Below are 23,812 nucleotides of genomic sequence, written 5' to 3'. Positions count from 1 at the left end.
AAACCAGGTCCCCTGGTCAAATGTGTGGTTGCAAAAGATTTGGGGGGAAAAAAAAGAGAAGGACTCCCCCGCCCCCATTCTGGTCTTGTGGTTGCTTACAGATTGGGGAAGGTGCCCCACATGCCCCGTATTTAGGTGCTCTGATCTGCAAAAAGCAGAAGGTTAACAGCCATTTGTGGTTTGTTCACTTGCCATTTATTGTTCTGCACATACACCTCATGAGCACCAGGTGGCGATGTCCTCTCACAGAGCAACACCAAGGACTTCAAAACACCAGTTACGAAGATTTAGGTTAGGACTTTCACCTTCCCTCTCCCAGAAAACCCCCCCACTCAATTGCCAGTGACCACAGACAAGAAAAGGGGACAGGGCCCTTTCTTGTATCACACGGGGCCTGCCCCCTACCCTCTCATGCACACAACAGTGCAATACCAGGACGAGTACTTTTGACCAAGTGTAAAACCACAGAGAAGTCCAAGTTTTACAAAAAAAGGTGGGGGAAAGGGTATGAAACACAAAGGCACACACAACCACATATACACAAGGAACCTTTAAGGGATGGGCATCTGACAGAGTTCGTCTGCAATCCCATTTGTCATCCCTCAGGCAGACTCAGGAGGGGGCAGAGCAGGCTGCTGGTGCATGAAAGGAAAGGCATAAGATTCCCCTCAGGAGCAGCCATGGTGGGAAAACATCCTGTGTCGGAGCGGTGGGTGCTCAGGACCCCTGCTGGCAGGGTTTTCGTTGAGCCGGAGACTGTGCCTTTCCAGGGCCGGCACAGAGAAAGGGCAAAGGGGCACCCCCTCCCTCCACATCTTGCCTGGCACAGTGTTAGAAAGGAGAGTCAAGACCCCTTCTGCCTAGAAAGCCCCCAAGAGGAGCCGCATGAGGGTGAGATCATGCCTACGGAGCACCCCAGGGAAGAAGAGAACCAGGGCGCAGACGTCGTCAGCACCCTGAGGGGGAAGTCTTGAAGGTACGAAGACTTATCCTGAAAGAGGAATTGCCCCTGGCACCCTACCTGCCTGGTCCGTTCTCGGAGTCCTCCCCCGTCTTCATTCAGCTGTCCCCTTGCCCACCCGCCCCTTCTTCTGCCTACTGCAGGGAAACCCGCCTCTCCGGGCTGCCCTCGGCCAGGGCTCAGGGTGCATTCTCTTCCTCTCCCCACCTACTCCACAGCGGTGTGTTTCTACCCACTGACCCTCAACCTGTTTCCTCATCCCCGTGGGTGAGAAGCTCGGCAGACACTTGACCCGGGTCTCCCGCTGAAGGCGGGGATGGGACAAGGTCTCCATGAGGCTCTTCCACGATCTCTGGTACACCACAGCCTGGCAAAGGGCAGAGGGTGGGTGTGATATTAAACACTGCAGCAAGGTCCCTTCCTCCCGACTGTGGTAGGAAACTGTGCCCTGTGGAGCCGTGAACTCAGGCCCTAAGTCCTGGTCCACTAGTAACATAAGATGGCAGGTGGCCGACAGGAGAAACCCGACCGAAGGTGTCAGGAACAATTCCTCCTGTCAGATGGGTTCCCTCTGCTGGAGCCAGTTAGCATCCTGATAGCCATTTGGAGAATGAAGAAAGGCTCAGCACCAGCATGCCCCAAAGAACTGGGTGACTCTCAGGTGAATCCACTGGTCCCATCAACGTGAAAACGGCTGCGGGCGAACAGCAAGCAGCTACGGAGCCAGTTCGCAGGAAAGCCTGGCTTCGGGTTCTAACTTAAGTACCGTTTCTGAAGGTTCTTTTGTTTCATTTTTCTAGCATCAAAAACCTTCCAAATATTATGAAATATATATGGATATATATACGTCAAACCCCCAAAACATGAGGTATATAAATTCAAATTAGTATCCAGAGGAACTTCCCCCAAACACATAGTTCAAAGAACCCACTTTCTAAGGGAGATTTGGGTTTCCCTTTCTTGATCCCCTTTCTCTCCTCCCTGACCCCCAATTCATTCCTTAAGGGAAGTGGAAAGCAAGAGGAATGCTGGAGAGGGTATAGACCAGAGTCTTGGGACACAACCCAAATGCAGGTTGGACTGGACCACGATGTGGTCCCAGCCCTGTTAGGAATGAGCTGAAAAGTCTCCCTCCATGCTCCAGCTCAATCTGTGATAGATGAGGGGGTCCAGCACCACCTCGGGGCTCTGATTAGCAAATGTGCATGGAGACAGATCAAAGCCCTCATAGAAACAAGACTGGGTGAATTGGTTAGATCCGATCTTGAAAGAGATATAAAAAGGGTTCAGTCCAGTCCTCACCTTACACGTCTCCCCAAGCACATCCCTGGGGCATCTGGGTCCAAGTTTACTACGGGATGGGTTGCAAAGGGTGAGGAAGGTTAAGGAACCACAGCGGGACTGTTTGACCCCATCAGACCTGGAGTCTGACAGTTCGCAAAAACGACGGGAGAACAGGATGGGACTGTCCACCAACCTGCCCAGTGGTGCACACACGCACACACACAGATGCACATACACAGATGGCACAGAGCCCAACATGGGCTCTACTCACAGTGACTTGATGAAACTCATGGAATCTTTGAGCTGGTCTGGGATGAGTTGGGAAGAAGGCTATGGGCTCCTCTCCCTGAGGACAGTTCAGATGCTAAGTGGGATGCAGACTCTGGTCTGATCAGAGAGGGGCTGGAAACATCACGGGATGCCGCCCCAGAGAGGAATCCCAGAGCCCATCCATCCACACAAGAGAACCAGATGCCTCTTTGGACAGGTCGAAAACGTGAGGAGGGAGAGCTCAGAGAAGCCAGGGACTATGATGGGAGCTGAATGTGCTCCCAGAAACCTTTGCTTCCCTGACCCTCTTGGCGGGAAGTGCTTCCTTGCTGTACAACGAGGCATTGATTTCTGATGTCACAGCAGTTAAGCGGTTCACCCCTTTCCCCCCAATCTTGCACAGTGAGAGCTCCTCGCCTCCAGAGGAGGCGAGAAAAGCAGAAACTCCGCTCTCAAAGGAGAGTGGAAGCAGCAAGAAGCCAGCTAAGGTACTGAACCTCAGGCTTCACAAGGCCAGGGTATGGAGTGCCCTTGCAATGTCCATACCCTAAGTGTGCTGACCATGCCCCCTACTTAGGGGGGGTGGGGGGTTCTTGCCTACCCAGCACCGAAAACTCCATGGGAACAGACCGAGGACGGCCCTCATCCCATGTTTCCTTTGTGGTGGATGAGGGTTATGAATGACGTCACCTTACTCAATCTCCCTCCCCCACTGTGGCCGGGAGGGATGGGGGATGGGGACAGGACAGAAGGGGAGATGAGGGAGTCGGGAGGGCGTGGCACCAACTTCGACCTTGACCCTCCCACTTCCTGCCCTGTGGTCCCCATGGCCCCTCCTGGCCCATAGACCCCCCAACCCCACCCCAGCTCAGTCCTTCTCCTGGGCAGTGCTGTCCTCAGAAATGCCCTGGGCAGCCAGTTCAGCCAACACGTTATCCAGGTAATTGGCATCCGGGTAGCCATGACCTGTGAGATTAGAGCCGAACTCGGTCTTGTGGTGGACCTCGTTCCAGATCACGGTGTCTGACTCGCCCGTGGTGCTGGAGGTACCAATGGCAAAGATGAGGCGGCGATCCCAGGCCACAAGCAGCAGCTTCAGCACCTAAGCCAGTCAAGGCAAGAGACCAAAGGCAGACATTTAATGTTGGTCAAAGAGTATGCCTTGGACAGTAGAGCCTTCCCAAGGGTCCACCTCTATTTGCATCATGATGCCCCAAGAAGCACAGTGAAAAGAACGAGTTTGGATGTAGAGTTAGGGAGGCGTGAGTTAATTCTTGGTTCTGTCACTGGTGAACTGTGTGAACTTGGACAAATGACCACCTTTCTGAGCCTTAATTTCCTCACTTACAAAATGGCAATGATGATCTGCTAAATGTTACCAGCACTTTCACAGTAGAGACTGACTCACGCTACTCAACAAACATTAGCTGCCAGCAACACGGCTAAAAGATAGGACCTAGGACTTCAAGGAGCTTATGATCCTAGAGCTTCTGAAGCTGTGTCCTCTCCTTCCACCCCCCAAATGTAGTATTAGAGCACACGCAGCTAAAGACACGCCATAGCGCTCCAGTGATGGGGTTGGAAATGCTGTGACATCAGGCTTTTTTTTTTTTTTTTTTTTTTTTTTTGACAGATAGCGTGTGCACAAGCAGGGGGATTGGCAGACAGAAGGAAGGGGAAAAGCAGGCTCCTCGCTGAGCAGGGAGCCCGATGTGGGGTTCGATCCCAGGACCCCAGGATCACGACCTGAGCTGATGGCAGGCGCTTAACGACTGAGCCACCCAGGTGTCCCTCTACCAGGCTATTTCATATTCGTTTGCTGACCTGGTCCTCACAAGTCCATCTGCAGGCAGATGTGGCAAAGGTTATTATCGTCTCTGTTTAATAGGTGAGACCCAACGAGGTGTTAGGGCTTGCAGAATGTTCTAATTCAGCTAAGTTTTTAAAAATTGTCACTGAGTGGGCACCTGGTTGGCTCAGTGGGTTAAAGCCTCTGCCTTCGGCTCAGGTCATGATCCCAGGGTCCTGGAATAGAGCCCCACATCGGGCTCTCTGCTCAGCAGGGAGCCTGCTTCCTCCTCTCTCTCTGCCTGCCTCTCTGCCTACTTGTGATCTCTGTCTGTCAAATAAATAAATAAAATATTTTTAAAAAAATTGTCGTTGAGTAAGACAACTGCCTACCACCCTGTCCAGCATGAAGAAAGCACCCGATGAAAATGCTCAGGATTCCAAAAAGGACTACCACGGGGCACTTGGGTGACTCCATCGGTTGATCATGTGACTCTTGATTTCAGCTCAGGTCATGATCTCAGGGTCCCGGGATGGAGCCCTGCATAGGGTTCTGCTCTCATCCGGGGCATCTGCTTGAGGATTCTTTCCCTCCACTCTCTCTCCTCCTACTACTCTCTCTCTTTCGCTCTCCGCCCCCTGCTCTCTCAAATAAATCTTTTCTTAAAAAAGTTATATTTGGATATCAACTTCAGAAGGATGGGGGCCAGCACCCCTGGCCCCTGAGTTATTAAAGAGTCACCTGTGTATCAGTAGAAAAAGACATGAAGACACATTAAATAAATATGAGCCAAAGCACATGTGATTACAACAACAGCTGTCAACACCCTGGGCGTTTTAGAAATGCTATTTTCACTTAATTTTTACAACATCCTGTCCATGCAGATAGAAATTGTCACCACTGTTTTATAGATCCGGAAACTAAGACTTCAGAATGTTCCTCTTTTATGCCAGTCCCCACATCTGGTAAATGCAGAACTAGAACTCTGTCTGAGGCCAATCCAGCTCCCAAACCCATGATCTTATTACCTTGCTGTGCAAGAGTCCAAGGTTAGGGCCCCCGACCGGCAGACAAATGAAGTATAGAGGTGAGGAATTAGTGTGAGGAGAAGGCTTAGACCCACACTGTAGTAGGTCTGTATGCCAAGCTGACAGCACATCAGGGAAGGGGAGGATATTAGAACAATTTGGGGGGGGCGCCTGGGTGGCTCAGTGGGTTAAGCCACTGCCTTCGGCTCGGGTCATGATCTCAGGGTCCTGAGATCGAGCCTCACATCGGGCTCTCTGCTCAGCAGGGAGCCTGCTTCCCCCTCTTTCTCTGCCTGCCTTTCTGCCTACTTGTGATCTTTCTCTCTGTCAAATAAATAAATAAAATCTTAAAAAAAAAAAAAAAGAAATTTAGAACAATTTGAGTTTTTTTTTTCTAGTTTATTTCTTATCAACAAACAGCTTGATGCTAGAAATTGTGCTTTTGGTTACCTAACCTGGGAGGCTATAAGGTGACTCAGTCTTTTAAGCCTCCGACTCTTGATCTCAGCTCAGGTCTTGATCTCAGGGCTGTGAGTTCTAGCCCTGCACTGGGCTCTATGCTGAGCATGGAGCCTACTTTCAAAAGAGGATACTTAACCCGGTGACAGGTGAAAGATGGCAGTATTTACTAGGTTGGCAGTGGCAGGATTAGAAAAGGAATCAAGTGGGGCGCCTGGGTGGCTCCGTGGGTTAAAACCTCTGCCTTCAGCTCAGGTCATGATCTCAGGGTCCTGGGATTGAGCCCTACATTGGGCTCCCAGCGCAGCAGGGAGCCTGCTTCTCCCTCCCCCTCCCCCTCCCCCTGCTCGTGCTCTCTCTCTCACAAATAAAATAAAATTTAAAAAAATAAAATCAAATCCACCTCTTGCCCAACACTGCCCCCCAGCACCCCACAAAAAGGGGCACAGCACACCCCTAGATCAATGGTTCTTATCCTTTTTGACATTAGGGAAGTTTTAGAAAATTCAATGACTTTCTGGCCTTTGCCACAGAAAAATGAACATAAAAACTTTATTCTAACTTTATAATTTATAGAACCACTGAAGCCTGACCACAAATCACTGGGAATCCAGAAACCCAGTGATTTTTCCCTCTGCCTTTTTGGAGCCGTCATAGAATACAAAAATACATTGTAAAAAAAAGTAATCTCCCCCAAATTAAGATCCCTGCCCCAGAGCAGTGGCTCTGAAGCTTTAACATGCTGTCCGATCACCTGGGATCTTGTTAAAATGAAGCAGTTTCCAAGGTTCTGCATTTCTACCAAGCTTCTAGGTGTGGCCCTGGTGCTGGTCCCAGGACCAGCAGCTAATAAGCAGCAAAGCCTGAGAGAAAGGATCCAAAAATAGACGAATTATTGCTGGTATTATCCAGGAGAGGAAAAAACCCTGCCGCCACACCCCTGCAAGAGAAAAAATTCTAATCATACCCACCCTTACCTATGGCTGACTCAAATATGACCTTAGTTACCATGTGCATTTAGAGTAAAAAGAGACCCCGCACTTTTTAGCCTGTGCACGGCAGGAAGCAAAACCTGGGGTCCTGACATAGAAGGAAATCCTCCCCCACCCCACCCAGATGCCCGCTCTTACTTTTCTCCCTTTCTCGCTGTCTGGAAGGTAGCAGTGTCGTGGGAAGCCACGGGCGCTGAAACTCTTCCCAGGATTTGGGTGTTCTGGCCCCTGAAAGCAGAAAGAAATACAGCCAAGGGCAGTTTTCAGACGAGATAGGGGCCCCTTCGGGGGGTCGGAGGGTATTATGGCCGTAGACAAGTTTTCAAAAAACTTTTTTTTTTAATTTTATTTATTGGACAGAGAGAGAATAGAGAGAGAAGGCACACAAGCAGGGGGGGTGGGAGAGGGAGAAGCAGACTCCCTGCTGAGCAGGGAGCCCAATGAGGGGCTCGATCCCATGACCCTGGGATCATGACCTAAGCCAAAGGCAGATACTTAACGACTGAGCCACCCAGATGCCCAAGGTTTCAAAATACTTTTAATGAAGGGACACAGACTGTGACAAATGCAAATAATGATGACAATAATAAGGGTCATAGTGTCTAGGAGGAAACAGATCGCAAAGCTGTGACAGGAGTGGTGTGACACATGCACAGTGAAGTCTTCAGACCCGGGTCTGGACCCAGAGCTGCCACCTCCCAGAGGTGCTGGCTGGAGCCCTCTCTTGGGGTGTTGGTTCCCTGTCTGCTAAATAGGGAGAATATGACTGTGAAGTGTGCTTGACCCCCGTGCATAGTAAGAGTCGGTAAATGTTCATCGTCATCACCCATCAGCTATGCTGGCTGTTTGCTTTTACAAAAGAAGAAATCCTGCAGCCTAGAGAGGTTACAGGGCTCCTCCAACGGCTTTGCCCAAACTTAAGTCCAGGTTTCCGAGGGCACACTGAACTATTTACTTCCAGACTACTCAGAATCACGAAAGTGCCTCCCAGCCAGGGGCTGTGCTATCCTCTTCTTTATCTGTTCATCCACTGATGGACCCTTATCTTAGGTCTCTTCTCTGCCTTGGCTATTGTGAATAACGCTGCAGTGAACATGGGGGTTCACCCATACCCCACAGTCTCCTGGGGCTGGGTGGGAAAGGAACGGACGCAGCATTCACCCAGAACCCAGGCTTCCTAATCAGAGTCCAGAATGCGTCCACAGGTCCCCTGAGCAACTCACGAAAAAAGCGGGATTTTGTGCCTGGACCACAGCACATACTTCCCCCAACCCGTCCCCGTCCACACACAAATGTCTGCTTATAATTTCTGAGCATCTCTGACCCCCTGAGGGTGTGTGGGACCCCTTGAAAAATCCCTTCTAGACGAAGCCAATATAATAATGATAATTCCACACAGCTCTTGGCACAAGGTATCCTACAAATGATAAATGAGTTCTGGCTGAAAAAAATAAGTGAACGATGGGGCGTCTGGGTGGCTCAGTGGGTTAAAGCCTCTGCCTTCGGCTCAGGTCATGGTCTCAGGGTCCTGGGATCGAGCCCCACATCGGGCTCTCTGCTTAGCGGGGACCCTGCTTCCTCCTCTCTCCTTGCCTGCCTCTCTGACTACTTGTGATCTCTGCCTGTCAAATAAATAAATAAAATCTTAAAAAAAAAAAAAAAAGTAAGTGAACGAGTGAATGAATGCGTGAATGACAAAACTGAAAGAAAATACAGACTTTTGGTTTTGTTGGTTTTTGGGGGGTTTTTTTGGTAAATAATGGGTGTGGTTGCAAATTGATGTTAAAATCCTGTGATTTAAAAAAGAATTGTAAGGAACCCCTGGGTGGCTCAGTCCATAAGCATCTGCCTTCCACTCAGGGCTCAGGTTATGATCCCAGACCCTCATCCAACTCCCTGCTCAGCGGGAAGCTGCTTCTCCCTCTCCCACTTCCCCTGCTTGTGTTCCTGCTCTTGCTGTCTCTCTCTCTCTCTGTGTCAAGTAAATAAATAAAATCTTTTATAAAATTAAATAAATAAATAAATAAAATTTTAATGGGGTGGAACAAAATCATCTACCGTTTCACAAACTGAATGACGTAAGTGCACTATCGGAGAAGGGAAAGGTCCCTGTGGGCACCTGAGAGAGGCAACACCATCTTCTTTTATTTTAAAGATTTTTTTTTTTTTTTTATTTTACAGAGAAAGAGGGAACACAAGCAGGGGGAGTGGGAGAGGGAGGAACAGGCTCCCCACTGAGCAGGGAGCCCGATGTGGCGCTCCATCCCAGGACCACAGGATCATGACCTGAGCAGAAGGCAGAGCCTTATGGACTGAGCCACCCAGGCGCCCCGCAACACTGTCTTCTTGGAGATGCAGGACCTGACAGCCCTGAGTTTCGTATTCATGTGACATCATTCCGCATTTATAACACGCTCACGGCCACGGCTCTTCGTCAGCCAGGCTGCCAAACGGAAGGGCCAATTCCCACCACGGCTCTGCCCGAGCCTCACCGGCCTGGGACGTGCCCAGGGCGCGGCCAACGCAGACGCCTGCCTGGCTCGGACCCAGCAAGGCTGCCTGCTCCCAGCCTGTCGCTAAGCGGAACAGTCACGACTCTGCCTCCCGCCCCCCCATCAGAGTCTCTCCCCCAGGGAATCGTTCTCTGAAGGCGGAGCTTCATGGTCTCCACTCTTCTTGGAAGCTCAAGCCTGTGGGGTCTCTGGGAGTCTCTGGGGATGGGGGCAGACGTGGCCCTGGGCGTCCTGCTGCAGACTCTCAGGGGTGGGTCTACGGAGCAGCTGCCCTGACCCCAGAGAGATGCATTTCCCTTGACACAGGCTTGGAGCCCTTCTACCCTTTGGTGCCACCTCTCCGTTCTTCAATCCTGGAGGCTGGGAAAAGAGCCTCCTGGGAGATAGTTGCTCCCCACCACACACCCCCCGACCCCCTTCAGCCCGTCGTTCTACTTCCCACCACCGCTAGCTGGGCCCCAGCGCCTCCCGTGTTCGGGCCCCAGGACCGTAGCAGCCACTAACTTCTCCTGCCGTGCTGGTGTTCCTGAACTGCATTCCCAACTACACAACCTCCCATCCCGCTAGTCGTGCCCAGCAGCCTCCCAGGGCTCCCCACAGCCTGGCAAGTACACAGGCTGGCGTCCTTCCTCGGCCTGGCCACAGTTCCCCTTCAGGGTGTCATCTTCTCCATCCTTCACGCGCCCTCCCCCTATCCCATCTATGCAAGTCATAAGCCCCAAATTAAGCTCTTCCTCGTGGGCCTGCAACACTTCTCCGCTACAACCCCGCTGTGTCCTCCCACTACCAAGGTTTTCCATTTCTTCATGGCTCTTAAGGCCCTACTACCATATGCCCCACACTGGACATTCTCCTCCCAGCCCTCCCAGACAGACAGACAGACAGACAGACATAAGCCCTCTTCCTTACGACAAGCAGCATCTTCCGCTAACACCGGTGACCAGGCACTCAGCACCGGAGCCCTTTGCCCAAAACCACAACGTGCACAGAGGGTTCCCAGCTGTACAGCTGAGCTCAGAAAGGTCAAGTGTCATCCAAAGTCCCAGCCAATAAGGAGCCAGCCATTGGTCAGAACCCGGGTCTGCCAGACTTTGGAGACCCTGTGTGGCGTCCCACAGCATTTATCAGTGCACACCGTGTCTGGCTCTATGGTTTGTTTAGTGGTGTGTATCTATTTTCCCAGACTGGCTGGTAAGGTTTTTATTCAATTCTTTTACAGACTGTCATCACCCCACCCCACCCCCTGTTTTATATCTTCCACGTGACTTATCATCAGTTGGAAGAAACTTGGTTGTGCATCATTGTGGTCTTCCTCATCCCCCCTAGAGTGGGGACATCAGGAGAGCAAGTACCGTCCGTTTTGTTCACCATTGTTTCTCCAGCACCTAGAAAGCTCCTGGTCCATCATCCATCTTCCAGTATTTGTTAAATAAGAGACGGGGCGCCTGGGTGGCTCCGTCGGTTAAGCGTCTGCCTTTGGCTCACGTCCTGATCTCGGGGTCCCAGGAACAAGCTCCGCACTGGGACTCCCTGCTCAGTGGGAAGTCTGCTTCTCCCTCTCCCTCTGCCCTTCTCCCTGCTCATGCTCTCTCTCTTTCTCTCACTCAAATAAATAAAATCTTAAAAAAAAGAGAGAGAGAGACAAAATGGAAGAAGGCAAGGCGGAGGGAGGAAGGAAGAGTGAACTAATAAATATTTGCCCAACAGATGAATCCAGTAAGTACCCTAGATCATTTAGGAAAATCTTCAGTGTGTGAAGGAAGGAACACATTTGTATTTACTGGCAATATTGTATTTATTGTTCAATTTGCTCCTTAGGACTATCTTTCAAAGAATCAAAAGAGGAAAGAAGTGTCCCCAAAAATCAAAGGCAGGGAACATCTATCAAGTATTAAATGCAAATACGATTTGACAAAAAAAATTCTGCTTCTGCAAAATTATTCTACAGATATACTCACAAGCATGCAAGGTTATTCCCTATGGCATTATTTGTTGTAGTGAAAGATCGGAAACAATCCACATGCCCATCAAATGGAGACTGTTGAATAGAAATTATGGTATATTTATATGATGGATTATCACCCAGAGCGAAGAAGGAACGAGGAAGATATACTGACAAGGGAAGATCTACAAACTATATTTTAATTGAAAAATGCAGAGTGCAGAACAGGGTGTCTCATATGTCATCTTTTGTGTACGGATGGATAGGTTGGAAACGATCTTTGCTGTGCAGGCAGAGAGAAAGCCGGGAGACACATAAGAAAGTAAGCACAACGGTGGAAGGCCCCATGGGGGGCGTGGGGTGAGACCGTGTTGAAGGGAGAAAGGAAATTTTTCATAGTATAAAACTACCTTAGCCTTCTTGGGCTGCCCTAACCAAATACCACAGACAGGGTGGCTTAAGCAACAGAAATGTATTTCTCACAGTTTTGGAGGCTGGGAAGTCCAAGGACCAACAGACCCAATGTCTACTGAGGGCCCCCTTCCTGGTTCACAGGCGTCTGTCTTCTCCCTGTGACCTCCTTGTGGCAAGGAGTCAGGGAGGGGTCCATGGGGGCTTTTTTTCACAAGGACACCAATGCAGGTCCTGGGGGCATCATGACATAACCTGTTCGGTTTCACAGGTTCCCAGCTGGAGAGGAACTTGTATGTGGGGTCTCTCCTACCTCTGGTCTACATGGTCTGTAGGCCAGACCTTAGATTGAGACTTTCAAGCTGATGCTGGAGTGAGTCTTAACTCACTGGACTAGAAGGCCTTTTGCACGCAAGGACAGTGGGGGTGGAGTGCTATAGACTGAAAGACTGTGTCCCTCCGAAATTAATGGGTTGAAATCTAACCCCGAAGGTGATGGTATTTTTTGGAGGAAGGACCTTGGGGTGGGGGGGGAGGCTAAGATGAATCCTCCCGAATGGCATCAGCGCCCTTCTGAAAGACACCTCGTGCCATGAGGACACAGCAAAAAGACATCTATGAACTAGGAAGCAGGCCCTTACCAGACAATGAATCATTATTTTTTTTAAAGATTATATTTATTTGAGAGAACAGGAGAGCGGAGAGGCTCAGAGGGAGAAGCAGACTACCTTGCTGAGCTGGGACCCTGATGCGGGACTCAATCTCGGGACTCTGGGATCATGAGCTAAGCCCAAGGCAGTCAGTCCCCTAACCAACTGAGCCACCCAGGCGCCCCCAGACAGTGAATCTGCGGGCACCTTGACCTTGGACTTGTCAGCCTCCAGAACTGTGAGAAATGACTTCCTGTTGTTTCAAAGCCACCCAGTCTGTGGTGTTTTGGTACAGTGGCCTGAACAGATTAAGACACACATATCACCTGCCAACATGCAAACCTAAAAGAAAACAAAACCAAACCCGCCAGCGGCTGAGAGTGAGCGCACCTGAATGCCGGGAGGAATGCTGTAGATGATCCGGATGGTCTTGCAGTCGGGGTGGCCGGGCAGGGAGTGAGGGATGAGGTGGTACTCCATCTTCCCCGGGGGCTGAGTGCCTGTCTTCACGCCATAGATGGTCTTACAGGTTGGGCACTGCAGACTCCCATCCTGAGGGACAAGGCAGGAACAGCCAGACTGGGAATCAGTTTGGGTAACAACCTCCCCACCTAACACTGGAAGGACACAGAGATAAAGGGCCAGGGGAACAAGATGCCGCCGAATCAGTAAATTCCACAATTCCACAACTCGGCTCAGGGACGTGTAAGAAGAGACCCCACCCTTGCAAGGGAGACCAGCTCCCGAGGGCGGGTTCAGTCATTATTTAACCGCTAAGTACCAAGCAAGTGGGACAGACAACGAAGCACTAGGAGGCAGCCACTGCCAAACAGCCTAGCGTCACCACCCCCTGAAGAGCTTGCTAGAAATAAAGATGTCTGGACCCCACCCCAGGACACCGAGTTGGATTGGTCAGGGGTCGGGGATTGGCTACAGAGCACATTGGTTAAGAGTAAAAAAAATAAATGAAGGGGGGGAGGGGGAGGGGGAGGTGGTCAGCCATCCACGTGCTGTGTGACCTTGGGCAAGTTAATTAACCTCTCTGGGTCTTGATTTTTGCTTTTTTTTTTTTTTTTTGCTTTTTTGTTTTGTTTTGTGTACAAAACAAGAAGATAATAGTATCTATCTCACCGGGTTGTTGGAAGGATTAAATTAGATAACCCACAGGAAGGGTTATACACCCTGAAGAGGTGTATCTAAATGTTATTTGTGCTTTTATTATCTCTGTGCCGAGCCTAATGCTCCTCCAGCATTAGCAAACCACTGCTCTGAAAAGAGAAAGTGGGCACCATGTGCTGGAGTAGATGAAGCTAACTTTGAAGGAAATGGTCCCTGAAGAAAAGCTATGAATTGGCTTTAACGGAGGGAGGATAAGGTCTGCCCACACGGTAAAGGAGGGAAGGAGTCGTTAATTATAGCATTTTATACCTTACAGCAGAGTTTATATCTTGTTTCATTTAGCCCTCATCTGAAAAGGAATATTAGCCTTATTATTATTATTAGCCTTAAAAAAAAAAAATGAGTCCCTTTAACAGAGAGGAAAACTGAGACACAGCACAGTTGAAGGTGAGGGCCCCAGCCGGTGTGTGTAAACCCCCCAGCCCTCCATAGCACCTCAGTGGCTGTGGTGGGGGGGCAGGACCAGACTCTGGAGGCAGAGATATAAGAGGCCCTGGCTTCACAGGGGGGCCCAGCGAGGCTTGGCCTATGTGGTTGGGAGGAGCCTTGTTCCCAGGCTTTCCAGAAGAGAGTGGGTGAGAAGGAAGACGTGAGCAGGGAGCAATGTGTGTAGAAAGGGCTGTTGCGCAGCTGGGAGAGGAGCTCTCCAGGACATCTGCAGCATCTTAGGAGGACTGAGATCCTCTGCGAAGCTATCTGGGGACTTTTCAAAGCAAGCTCCAAAAATTTAAAAGAAAAACTTATATTGAGGATGATGGAGAAGTTTCCTTCATGCGATGGATAGATGGGAACCCAAGGCTTGGGGTCAAGAGCCCAGGGTCCCGCTCTCTGCTCTGGCAGAATCGCTTCATTTCTCTCTGGGTCCTTTTGTTCCATCTTTTGTGCAAAGAAAATTTTAAATGCATGCTTCAAAGTATTAGTGCTAAAAGAATGAAGGATAGTGTCTTGAGGCATATTTCTGAAGCACTATGGAAATAAATACAAAAAGGTGCTAGGTTTTTCTTGAAAACGGACACCAAAAAGGAAATCAATGAGCTAGAAAACCCCTTTAAATCCAGAATAACCCCTTAAAATGCCAAGTCCCAGTGAGACTTCCTAACCTAGGGTCAGGAAGTTGAGCACCAGACTGGACAGGCATCATGCATCAATGACTTGAGCGTGAGCCCTCTGAGTCAGACAAAGATCCCAAGGTCTGCACTACGGGAACTTAAATCCCAGGCTATATAAAGATGAAGGGGAAAATTACAGCTATCTTATCAAGGAGATATCAATTTGAATAATAATGGTGGTAATACCCTGTAAACTAGGTATTGCTTTATCTCCATTTCCAGGTGGAAAATGAAATCTCAGAGAGATTGAAAATCTTGCCCAAGGTCATCCAGTTGCTAAACCAGGTCATGCTTGGGTCTGCTATCTCTCCTGCCTTTACTTTTTCCCATAGCGAAAGAAGTTCAGAGCAGCATCCCAAAGCCAGAGTTTTTTCGGGGGATGAATAAGAAGTTGGAGATATCAGGGAAATCTCAGACTCTGATGCCATCCGAGCTGGTGTGGAGAAGCAAGTAGGACTTGAATTCATGGAGATGGGGGAGGGATAGTTATTGTGGCACAGCAAAGAACAGGAGAAAAGTCAGTGGCTTCGTGAAAGCTCAGACAGTGTAAGAGAGAGTTATCATCTAAGGAGACCCCCAGATTCCTGGGGACCAGCTTCCAAAAGGAATAGCACTCCATCATCAACAATGGACAGGACGCGCATCACAAACGGCCTTCCCATGGGGTGCTTGGGTGGCTCAGATGGTCGGGCATCTGCCTTCAGCTCAGGTCATGATCCCAGAGTCCCGGGATCAAGCTCCACGTCAGGCTTCCGACTCATCAGGGAGTCTGCTTCTCCCTCTGCCCCCCTCCTAGTGCTCTCTCTCTCTCTCTCTCTCAGAAATAAAATCTTAAAAATAAACAAACAAATGCCCTTCCCCTTCTCCAACAGGGGGTTCGAAGGGCCTAGCAGGAATACTTCGGCAACAGTTCCTAATGCCTCTGAAGGGGCAATTGAGGGTGTTTTGAAATTGTCCATACAAAATGAATTGTAACTGAAAATCACTAGCCCTGGAGAAGGACGGGCAATTTCAGGAAATCTGGTGCTCCAGTGTACAATGGACACCTCCCCTCCTCCACCCGCCCCCCCCACCCCGGTCGTCTCCGTCTCCCCAACCCCAAGAACCTTCAGGGACTGGAAGTCTACAGCTCTCAGACCGTCACACCCAGTGTAGAGACTGGGAGCAGTTGCCTAAGACAGGTTATCATTTTGTGGAGGCCTGATGCTGCTGAGAACAGCCGAGACGCGCCCCCCTCCGCCGATCACCTGGGCGCAACCCCAAAGGGGCCCAGCAGGGGAGGTGGCAGGTGCCCCACGGGCCAGGGCTAACCTTGTTGCCGTTGTTGTACATGGCGACCAGGCAGTAGATGTGGTAGATGTGGCCGCATCTGGACAGCTTGCCCACCAGCTCAGGCTTGACCGTTGGCTGCAGGCCCTTGTAGCCTGAGGGGGCCGTGAGGCGCTCCATGCAGATGGTGCAGTCCTGAGGGTGGGAAGGCAGGGCAGAGAGACCATCAGCATTCACTGGCCGGGAAGCCAGAGCACCTCACTGTGAGGTCCAGCAGCTGTCCCCGCTGCTCTTCTAGAAAACCCACAAACCAAGGTATAGACGAACGTGATTTGGGAATCTAAATACAGCCTTATCTTCCAATAATTGCTGGCGTCGGTCCAGGGCTCACCCCCAAAACTATGGGAGGAAACAGACTCTTGCCCACAGACCCCTTTAAGCTGAACGTTTGCAAAGGAATTGCACCCCAAGTGTACCAGAGGGGTATTTAAAGAAGTCCGCAAGAGGATTTCTCAACTTCGGCATTATTGGCATTTGGGGTTGGAGCAGTCTTCCTTGAACGGGCTGTCCTGGGCACCGCTGGGTGTTCAGTATCCTTGGCCTGTGCCCTCAAGCACTGCCCCTCCCCCCAGACACACAAAATCCCCTCTGGCTGAGAACCGCCGATCTACATCAAACCCACTGAAAAGTCGGCTCCCGTAGCTTATCATACCGTTCGTCTTGTATTCAGACTATTAATGGAAAGGTAGCTTAGACTCAATCAATCAGCTCTTTGCTGAGCGGGGCGGGGGGCTGGGGGAGGGTCAGGGGACGACTGCAGCCCCGGACCACCAACCTCAGAGCCCTGGGTCAGCTCTAAGCGGCTCTGTGCCCCTCAGGACACAGCCGGTCCCACAGCCGGTCAGCTGCTCCCACGCAATCCTGAGGAAAACTCCGGCAGGGGAAATGCTGGTGGAGGAGCCCGGCCCTGCTCCCCCTGCACTCACCTCATCCGGGGGATGCCGGACTTTCTGCAAGTACTTCTTCAACACTTCTTCTGGGGTTTTACCTGTGGGGGGACAAGACGGTTGGTGGGCCACCGAGACAGAGATAAGGGATCCAACAGCCCTGTCAAGAGGGGTTTGCCAGACAGGGGCTGTCAGCCGGGATCCAAGCAGGAAAGGGCAGGAACTCATTCTGCAGTAATCAGGTGTAAGACCCTGAAAGGGAGTCAGCAGATGGAGGAGAGAGACCGAGAGACCGGGGGTGTCTGAGGCGGTGGGAGGTGTCCCTGCCTGTCCTTACCTCCTGCAGTTTTCTCCTGACATCCCCCAGGGCCTATTTTCAACAAACCCGGGTTTTGCCTGAGATTGGTTATTTGAGTGGGTTTCTCTTCCATATAATCAGAGCCTGGGCAGGCCCCCAGCGATGCTGTGAGAAGACAGCCGAAGGCACTGTGTAAACTGTTACATGTTAAAAAAAAGAAAGAAAGAAAAAAAAACCCATGCGGTAGGCTTATCACTTTCTCCTTTTACAATGTGCTAAGTACCGTCTTGATCTATAATGTGTTGTCAGAGTCACGTTATTTTCATGGGAAAGCAGGAAGTGATGCCCGCAGCTTCGGGATGCTGTTCCCTGGCCGCTGGCGGTGCTGCAGCTGCCAGCAGAGAGAGCCCGGCAGCGGGCAAGCATCCTGCCAGCTTCCCGTGATTCTGGAGGTTTCTCTGGGGACGGGACTAGGAGGCAGGACGACACGCCTTCAAAAGGGTCCGTGCCTCCCTGGGCACCTCCCTGTCTGAGCCTCTCTGAGCTTCTGTTTTCTCCCCTCTAAAACAGGAAAAAGCAACACCACCAGCTCAGAGGGTTGCTTTGACAATCCGGTGAGCGAATAGACCCAGAGTCCTTTAGCACCTTTCCAGAGAAGGGTCCAACGTGCGCTATTAATAATCACAGGAGGAGGGTCGCCTGCGTGGCTCAGTTGTTAAGTGTCTGGGCTCGGCTCCGGTCATGATCCCCGGGTCCTGGGATCGAGCCTCGCATTGGGCTCCCTACTCGGCGGGGAGTCTGCTTCTCCCCTTCCCACCCCCCTGCTTGTGTTCCCTCTCTAGCTGTGTCTCTCTCTGACCAATAAATTTTAAAAAACAAACTTTAAAAAAAAAAATAATCACAGGAGGACCACGGCAGTGTGAAATCCTGTCATTTCCTATCAGATGATGAACAAGGCAATCGAGTCCATTTAAGTAGAGAACTTTTGATGGAGCAGGGAAGTAGGACAAGGGTTTGAGGAAGCAGATCGTGCAACTCTCAAAAGCCGGGGTGCAGGCCCTTCCTTCCCACTGTCCTGCTTCTATAGAATTAAGTTTCTATTAACTGAGAGCCCATTACTTGCTGGGCCCTGGGCCGAGTCACAATATAAGTGAGATCCCACTGAAACTTCGAAACAAGGTTGCCAGCTGGGGGCTAGGGGTGATGGTCAAAACATGTCACAGCCAGTACCGCAGCCGGAAAGACCAGCCGCGGAGCTAGAACGGGGTTCTTTGGGGGTGAGTGTAGGTACAGGTCCCGCTAGTGGCGGGATTGCACACCGGCAGGAGAGAGGCCCTGAAGGACGGTTTGCACAAATCTAGGGGCTCTAGAGGGACACAGGACGGTGGTTCGTCCCTGGCTGGCATGGATGCAGTCTGGCCCACACCTGCCCCATACTGGTTCCAAGCGCTGTCACCCCATCGTAAAGGTTATGAAAACAGGCTCTCTGCGGCCACACGACATGCAGTGGCAAAGTCGGGGTGTGAACCCAGTCTGTTTGGGTGCCAGGGCCAGGGCGATTTTCCTGTGTCACACCTCGTGGTTTTATGTTTCTCTCTTTGTGCTGCGTTTTTATCCTTAAAGCGTCTCCATCTGATTCGTACACAGTCCACATTGGGGACAGTCGTTGGGACGGGTACCAGTTGGGCCCACTTAGCAGATGCAGAAACGAAGGCACAGAAGGTGAAGCCATGGGTGTGACCTTCAGTGATGGCGGCCGAGCCAAGGCTGGGGCCCGAACTTTTGACTCCCATACCCCATAAGATAAGGAGGCCCATACCCTTCTTGGCTTGTTTTTTGGTCGTCTTGCGGCTCGTGTTGGAAACCCCTGGGATGGATTTGATTTCACTCTTGCTCACCGGGGGTGGGTGGAGGACCAGCTTTGGGGGCCTGGTGAGACACACAGGCAGCCCCGCAGCGCTCATGAGAATTCCAGTGATTCCTGGAAGGGCAGGGCATGAGGAAGGACGGCAGAGTTAGCGCCCAGCATCCCATAAACCACCCTCCCCACAAACCTACACTCTGCTTCCCAGCCAAGTTCTCAGAACTCACTTATTCTCCACCTCCCCTTCCTCGAAGTTTTCCCCAGAAATAGATGTATTCACTCACCTTCAACAGCATGCTTTGCTTTTAACAATCGGTTCTCCCCACACTCTTCCTGCCCTGCCAGCCTCACTCCTAAAACCCTATTCACTTTAATTCTTTCTCTTTTATAAATGCCCTCTACCGACATTCCTGCTTCCTCTTTCTGCCCTGAGCAAGGGCAGCCCAGGGTCTCTCTTACCTGCCAAGGCAGGGTTCACAGGACTGGTCCCATTTAGGTTTTTCACCGGGACGGTAGGGACCCTGTGGGAGACAAGAGTGGGTACGTTATGGTCTTGACAAGCGGGACAAAATGGGTCGGTGTTCGAACCCCCAAAATTCGCCCACTGAGGGGGGTTCCCCTTTTATACTGAAACTACGGATCCCTATTCAAGGCAGAGTCCATTCTTAGTACCACAAACAGAAGGGTTACCTTTATTTATTTATTTTTTAAAGATTCTATTGATTTATTTGTGGGGGAGAGGGGCAGAGGGAGAGGGAGACAGAGAATCTCAAGCAGACTCCCTGTGAAGTGTGGAGTCCGACGTGGGACTCGATCCCAGGACCCTGAGATCATGACCTGAGCCGAAATCAAGAATCAGATGCTCATCCGACTGAGCCAGGCATCACCAGAAGTGTTACCTCTAAAATCTGAGACCATCTCAGGGCGCCTGGGTGGCTCAGTGGGTTAAAGCCTCTGCCTTCGGCTCCAGTCATGAGCCCAGGGTCCTGGGATAGAGCCCTGCCTTGGGCTTTCTGCTCAGCAAGGAGCCTGCTTCCTCCTCTCTCTCTGCCTGCTTCTCTGCCTACCTGTGATCTCTATCTGTCAAATAAATAAATCAAATCTTTAAAAAATTAAAAAAAAAATAAAATCTAAGGCCGTCTCATTTAATACTGTGGCTCACTCCTCCCTTCCCACCTCAATCCCTCTTACCTTGCTCTATTTTTTTTTTCGCGGAACTTCTACGATTCTTTTAAAAATAAGTTGTTGCCTTACTACCTCCCCTTCCAGAATCAAAGCTCTGTGAGGGCAAATATCTTTGTTCCATTCAGAGCCTGACACTAGCAGGCATTCAGCGAGTATTGGTTGACCGAATGATAAATAAAGCAGCAAGTTCAAACCTGGGCGCACATTAGAGTCACCTAAGAAGCTGTTAAAAAGACAGAGCCCTGGGCCTGCATCAGAACTCCCACCGGTGGGGCCCAGGAACCTGCATTCCCACTAGCTTTGGCTAACAGGATGCAGCCCAACACTGGGAAACCACTGCTCCAACAGCTGTCACCCCTCCTTTTCCCTGAGAAATCTAAATATCAAGCAAAGCCTCCTCCTCTTTCTGTCCTTCTTCTCAGAAACCAGAGCCAGGCTGAGAGGAGTCCGCACAGCTGCCTGGGAAAGGCGAGGCCTCCCACGATGCCGAAGAGAGAAATACGGGACACGGGGGGCCGGGTATTGCACCATCCCACCCCCTCTCCTCCCCTGCCCCCCCACCGCCACCCAGGCTTCTACAGCTGGGCTCGGAGAGGAAAGTGGGCTGGGAGACGCCTGGCCTGGGTCACAGAGGACTCCAGGAGCCAGCGGTTCTGCTGTGGGGGCAGGGTTGTGCTGGGAAAACAGGAGGGGGGAGCCATGCTCCCTTGTGTCTTTATATTGTTTATTATTTGTTTGTTTGCCCATTCATAGTGAGCCCTACTTCATGTGGGACGTTCGGCTGGAGCCTCGGGATGCAGCCGCGAGCAAGGCAGCCCGTGGCCCTTCACCCTTGGGTGGTCATGGCGGGCAGGCACACAGCCCACCTGGTACCTGTCACAGTCATAACGGCTCACTGTGTATAAATCCATCCAAGACTTCCGACAACCTACGCAAGAGGTGCTATGATCATCGGCCTCATTTTATTACGCAAGGAGGCTGAGGCACAGAGAGGTTAAGCGAGCTTGGTGGACGCCACACAGCTGTGTATCACATCCAGGAAGTCTGGCTCCAGAGCCCCCTGTTGGAGCCACTCACCCTGCTGTGTCTTGGGTCTGTGCGAACCCCACAGTGCAGACAGAGAACATGGGAGCGCAGAGAGCGTAGGGAATAAACCCACGACGAAGACAGAGGAGTGGGCACGGGGCTGAGCAGAGGGTCTGTCTGTCCCCCACATGCCTGCAGAGATGGGTGCTTCCCTGGCTGAGTCTTCCAGGGGCCCCTTCCTGGGCCCGTGACATGTGTGCTGGGGCTGTGAGAACGAAGTGAAAGAACAGATGTGGGATTGTTTGTGTCTCAACAGGCTACTCTTCCCCCAGGATAAAACAAACCCACATGGGGGGAGGGGAAGGCTGAATTCAACACAAAGGAAAGTCAGCCAGGAAAAGAGGCCCAGCCTTGCTTTTGGACTCCGTGACCTGCCCCACAGGGCCAGGCATGGTAAGGTGGACAGGAGTCAGGAGAACCAGGTTCGAGGCCAACCCTGCCAGTAACTCCTCATGAACCCCCTCAGTTTTTTCTGAGCCTTGATCACCTTACCCGTGACCCTGTGAGGGTCTGGAGTTAGCAGATGCTGGGGGGGGGGGGGGGGGTTGCAGTGGCAGGGGAGACTTGAGGATTCCCTGCCTCAGTGCTTAAGAGCAAGGCAGCTGCCTAAGCCCTGGGTCCCCCACCTGGGCAGACTGGCATTCCCTGGGCAGGCCTAGCTCCCCACCAGGGGGCAGCGCTCCCCGTCCAGCCCCGCACCTGCCTTCCCCCCCTACCAGCTCCAAGGCCCCCCTCTTCAGCTGATAAGTAGCTGTGATCTGGGTGACAAAAGCCACCTTTGTTCCCACAAACTGGACTGGCAGGTTTCCACACCCACTCTGGTTAACCAGGAAGGAGTCCAATCCCCAGAGTACACACCCTGGGCAGCCCAAGGACCCAGGGAGGGGGCCAGGCCTGACGAGAGGGAGGGTCCACCTGAGGACCCCGGACTCCGGGCAGTACGGTGTCCCTGCCATTCCGGGAAAGGAACAATGTGTCCGCTGGCTCTGGATGGTGGAAGCCAACGGGAGGAGGCGGGTATCTGCTTACGGAATGCAGAAGGGAACCGTGGAAGGGCCCTGAGCAGAGGTTAGGAAACCTGCGTTCTCGTCCAGCTCGGCACAGTGGCTTTGGGCCTTTGGGAGAGTCACACAACCTCTTTGCACTTCTCCAACCACATCCGAGTCACCACACCCAAAAACGGGGCACCCTACTTCTCCGTCCACGGGGTCCCTGTGAGGATCCAGGTCAAATACTCTGTAAACAGGCAAGCCCTGTACAAATTGGGTGGTTATTTACATCTTGGTTTCCCAACCGTAAGAAGAAGCTGGGCTCCATAAAGCCTTTTCCTGCCGAAATCCTCCAGTCTTCTGAGATTCTGGAGGACATGGAGGGTACAGTGTAAAGTTGAGAGGTAGGCAATGCTTCGGATCCTTGAGTTGACCACAGCTGATAAGACCCTCCCCCACGGTGGTGACTGGTTAAAATGGAAACCATGGAGGTGGACCATGTCCTCCCCACCAGTCACACCCTGCTGGGGCCCCAGCTGTCTATGCCTGAGCCCTCCTTCCAGAAATCAGCGACCCAGCAACAGGCGTGCATCTCACACCCTTCAGGCAACTCCGCTCATCCAGTGCTGTCTGGCTTAACCATCCGAAGACACCCTCCCCCATTTTGCTGGGCTGTTCTCAGTTTCCATTTCTGTCTCTCAAGCACAAAACTAAGAAAAGGGAAGAGCTGGCAAGATGGCCGAAGGAGGGGGCTGATGGCAGGAGAAAAACTCTGCAGATATCATGGTGAGAAGTGCTGTTTTGGGGGCGGGGAGGGGGGGAGGTTGTGAGTTGTGAGCCAACCCAGGAATCCTCAGGCCGGACAATGGTCTTGTCTCTCCAGCAACCAAAGTCTCGCCGGAGATAGAGAAGCCTCAATTCTGGAGGAGAGGGCCAGAGGGGCGACTCCTGCCCCCCCCCCCCCCACGCTGCAGGCCTCCCCCTCTTCTCTTTAGAAACCCCCTGCTTGTGTCTCTGAATAATTCACAGGGTCTTTTGTTCCCCGCAAACCCTTCTCTTCAGCCCACCTCTCCCGCCCTCCCTGGTCTTCCTCTTTTCCGTGGGAAAGTTGCTTGAAGAGCTCACGGACAGGGAGAGGAGGGGAAGGGGCCATTCCACGACAGAAGGTCGACGGCAGGGCCGCACAAAGAGAGTAAGCACGCTAATTAAATGGCCGAGAAAGACTGGAGGACAAGATGGTGGTGGGGGGCGGTGAGGTGGTGGTAAGAGATAGAAAAAGGAAAGGGCTGGAAGATAGAGGGGCAGGGCGGGGCCTCCCCTCTCGGAACACAGAGCGGAAAGAAAAGCTTGTTTCTATAGCCCTTTTGAAAAGGCTCTGCCCGGACCTCCGCCCCATTCTCTCGCTCCAATTCCACTGGCAGGCAGGGGGAATAAAGCAGAGAGATAAAGAGCCGCCAGTTCCCTGGGTGAGATTTAAAGGGATCTGGGGGTCCTTTGGCTCGGTTAGGGCGTGGGGTTACTTGGTATTTGCCACGGGCTCCAGAAATGAGGTGGGACATTTGGCTCCGCTCAGCTCTGACTTCAACA

The 23,812-nt window shown here is 51.7% G+C and overlaps 1 protein-coding gene across 1 annotated transcript in view; it reads right to left on the bottom strand.

Moving 5' to 3' along the window:
- Positions 1–172: 172 nt before the first annotated feature.
- Positions 173–23,812, bottom strand: part of DTX4 (deltex E3 ubiquitin ligase 4) — a 34,975-nt gene continuing 11,335 nt past the window's right edge. Inside the window, exons 3-9 of the mRNA XM_059143195.1 lie at positions 19,425–19,486; positions 18,921–19,082; positions 16,843–16,904; positions 15,899–16,051; positions 12,690–12,851; positions 6,922–7,011; positions 173–3,617 (exon numbers count right to left, since the gene is read on the bottom strand). Of these exons, the coding sequence (XP_058999178.1) occupies positions 3,384–3,617; positions 6,922–7,011; positions 12,690–12,851; positions 15,899–16,051; positions 16,843–16,904; positions 18,921–19,082; positions 19,425–19,486 (925 nt within the window). The 3' untranslated portion in view covers positions 173–3,383. The remainder of the gene's footprint in view (positions 3,618–6,921; positions 7,012–12,689; positions 12,852–15,898; positions 16,052–16,842; positions 16,905–18,920; positions 19,083–19,424; positions 19,487–23,812) is intronic.

Source organism: Mustela lutreola, chromosome 1 (genome assembly GCF_030435805.1).
Source record: "Mustela lutreola isolate mMusLut2 chromosome 1, mMusLut2.pri, whole genome shotgun sequence".
Taxonomy (NCBI): domain Eukaryota; kingdom Metazoa; phylum Chordata; class Mammalia; order Carnivora; family Mustelidae; genus Mustela; species Mustela lutreola.
This window is presented reverse-complemented; position numbering and strand designations above follow the sequence as displayed.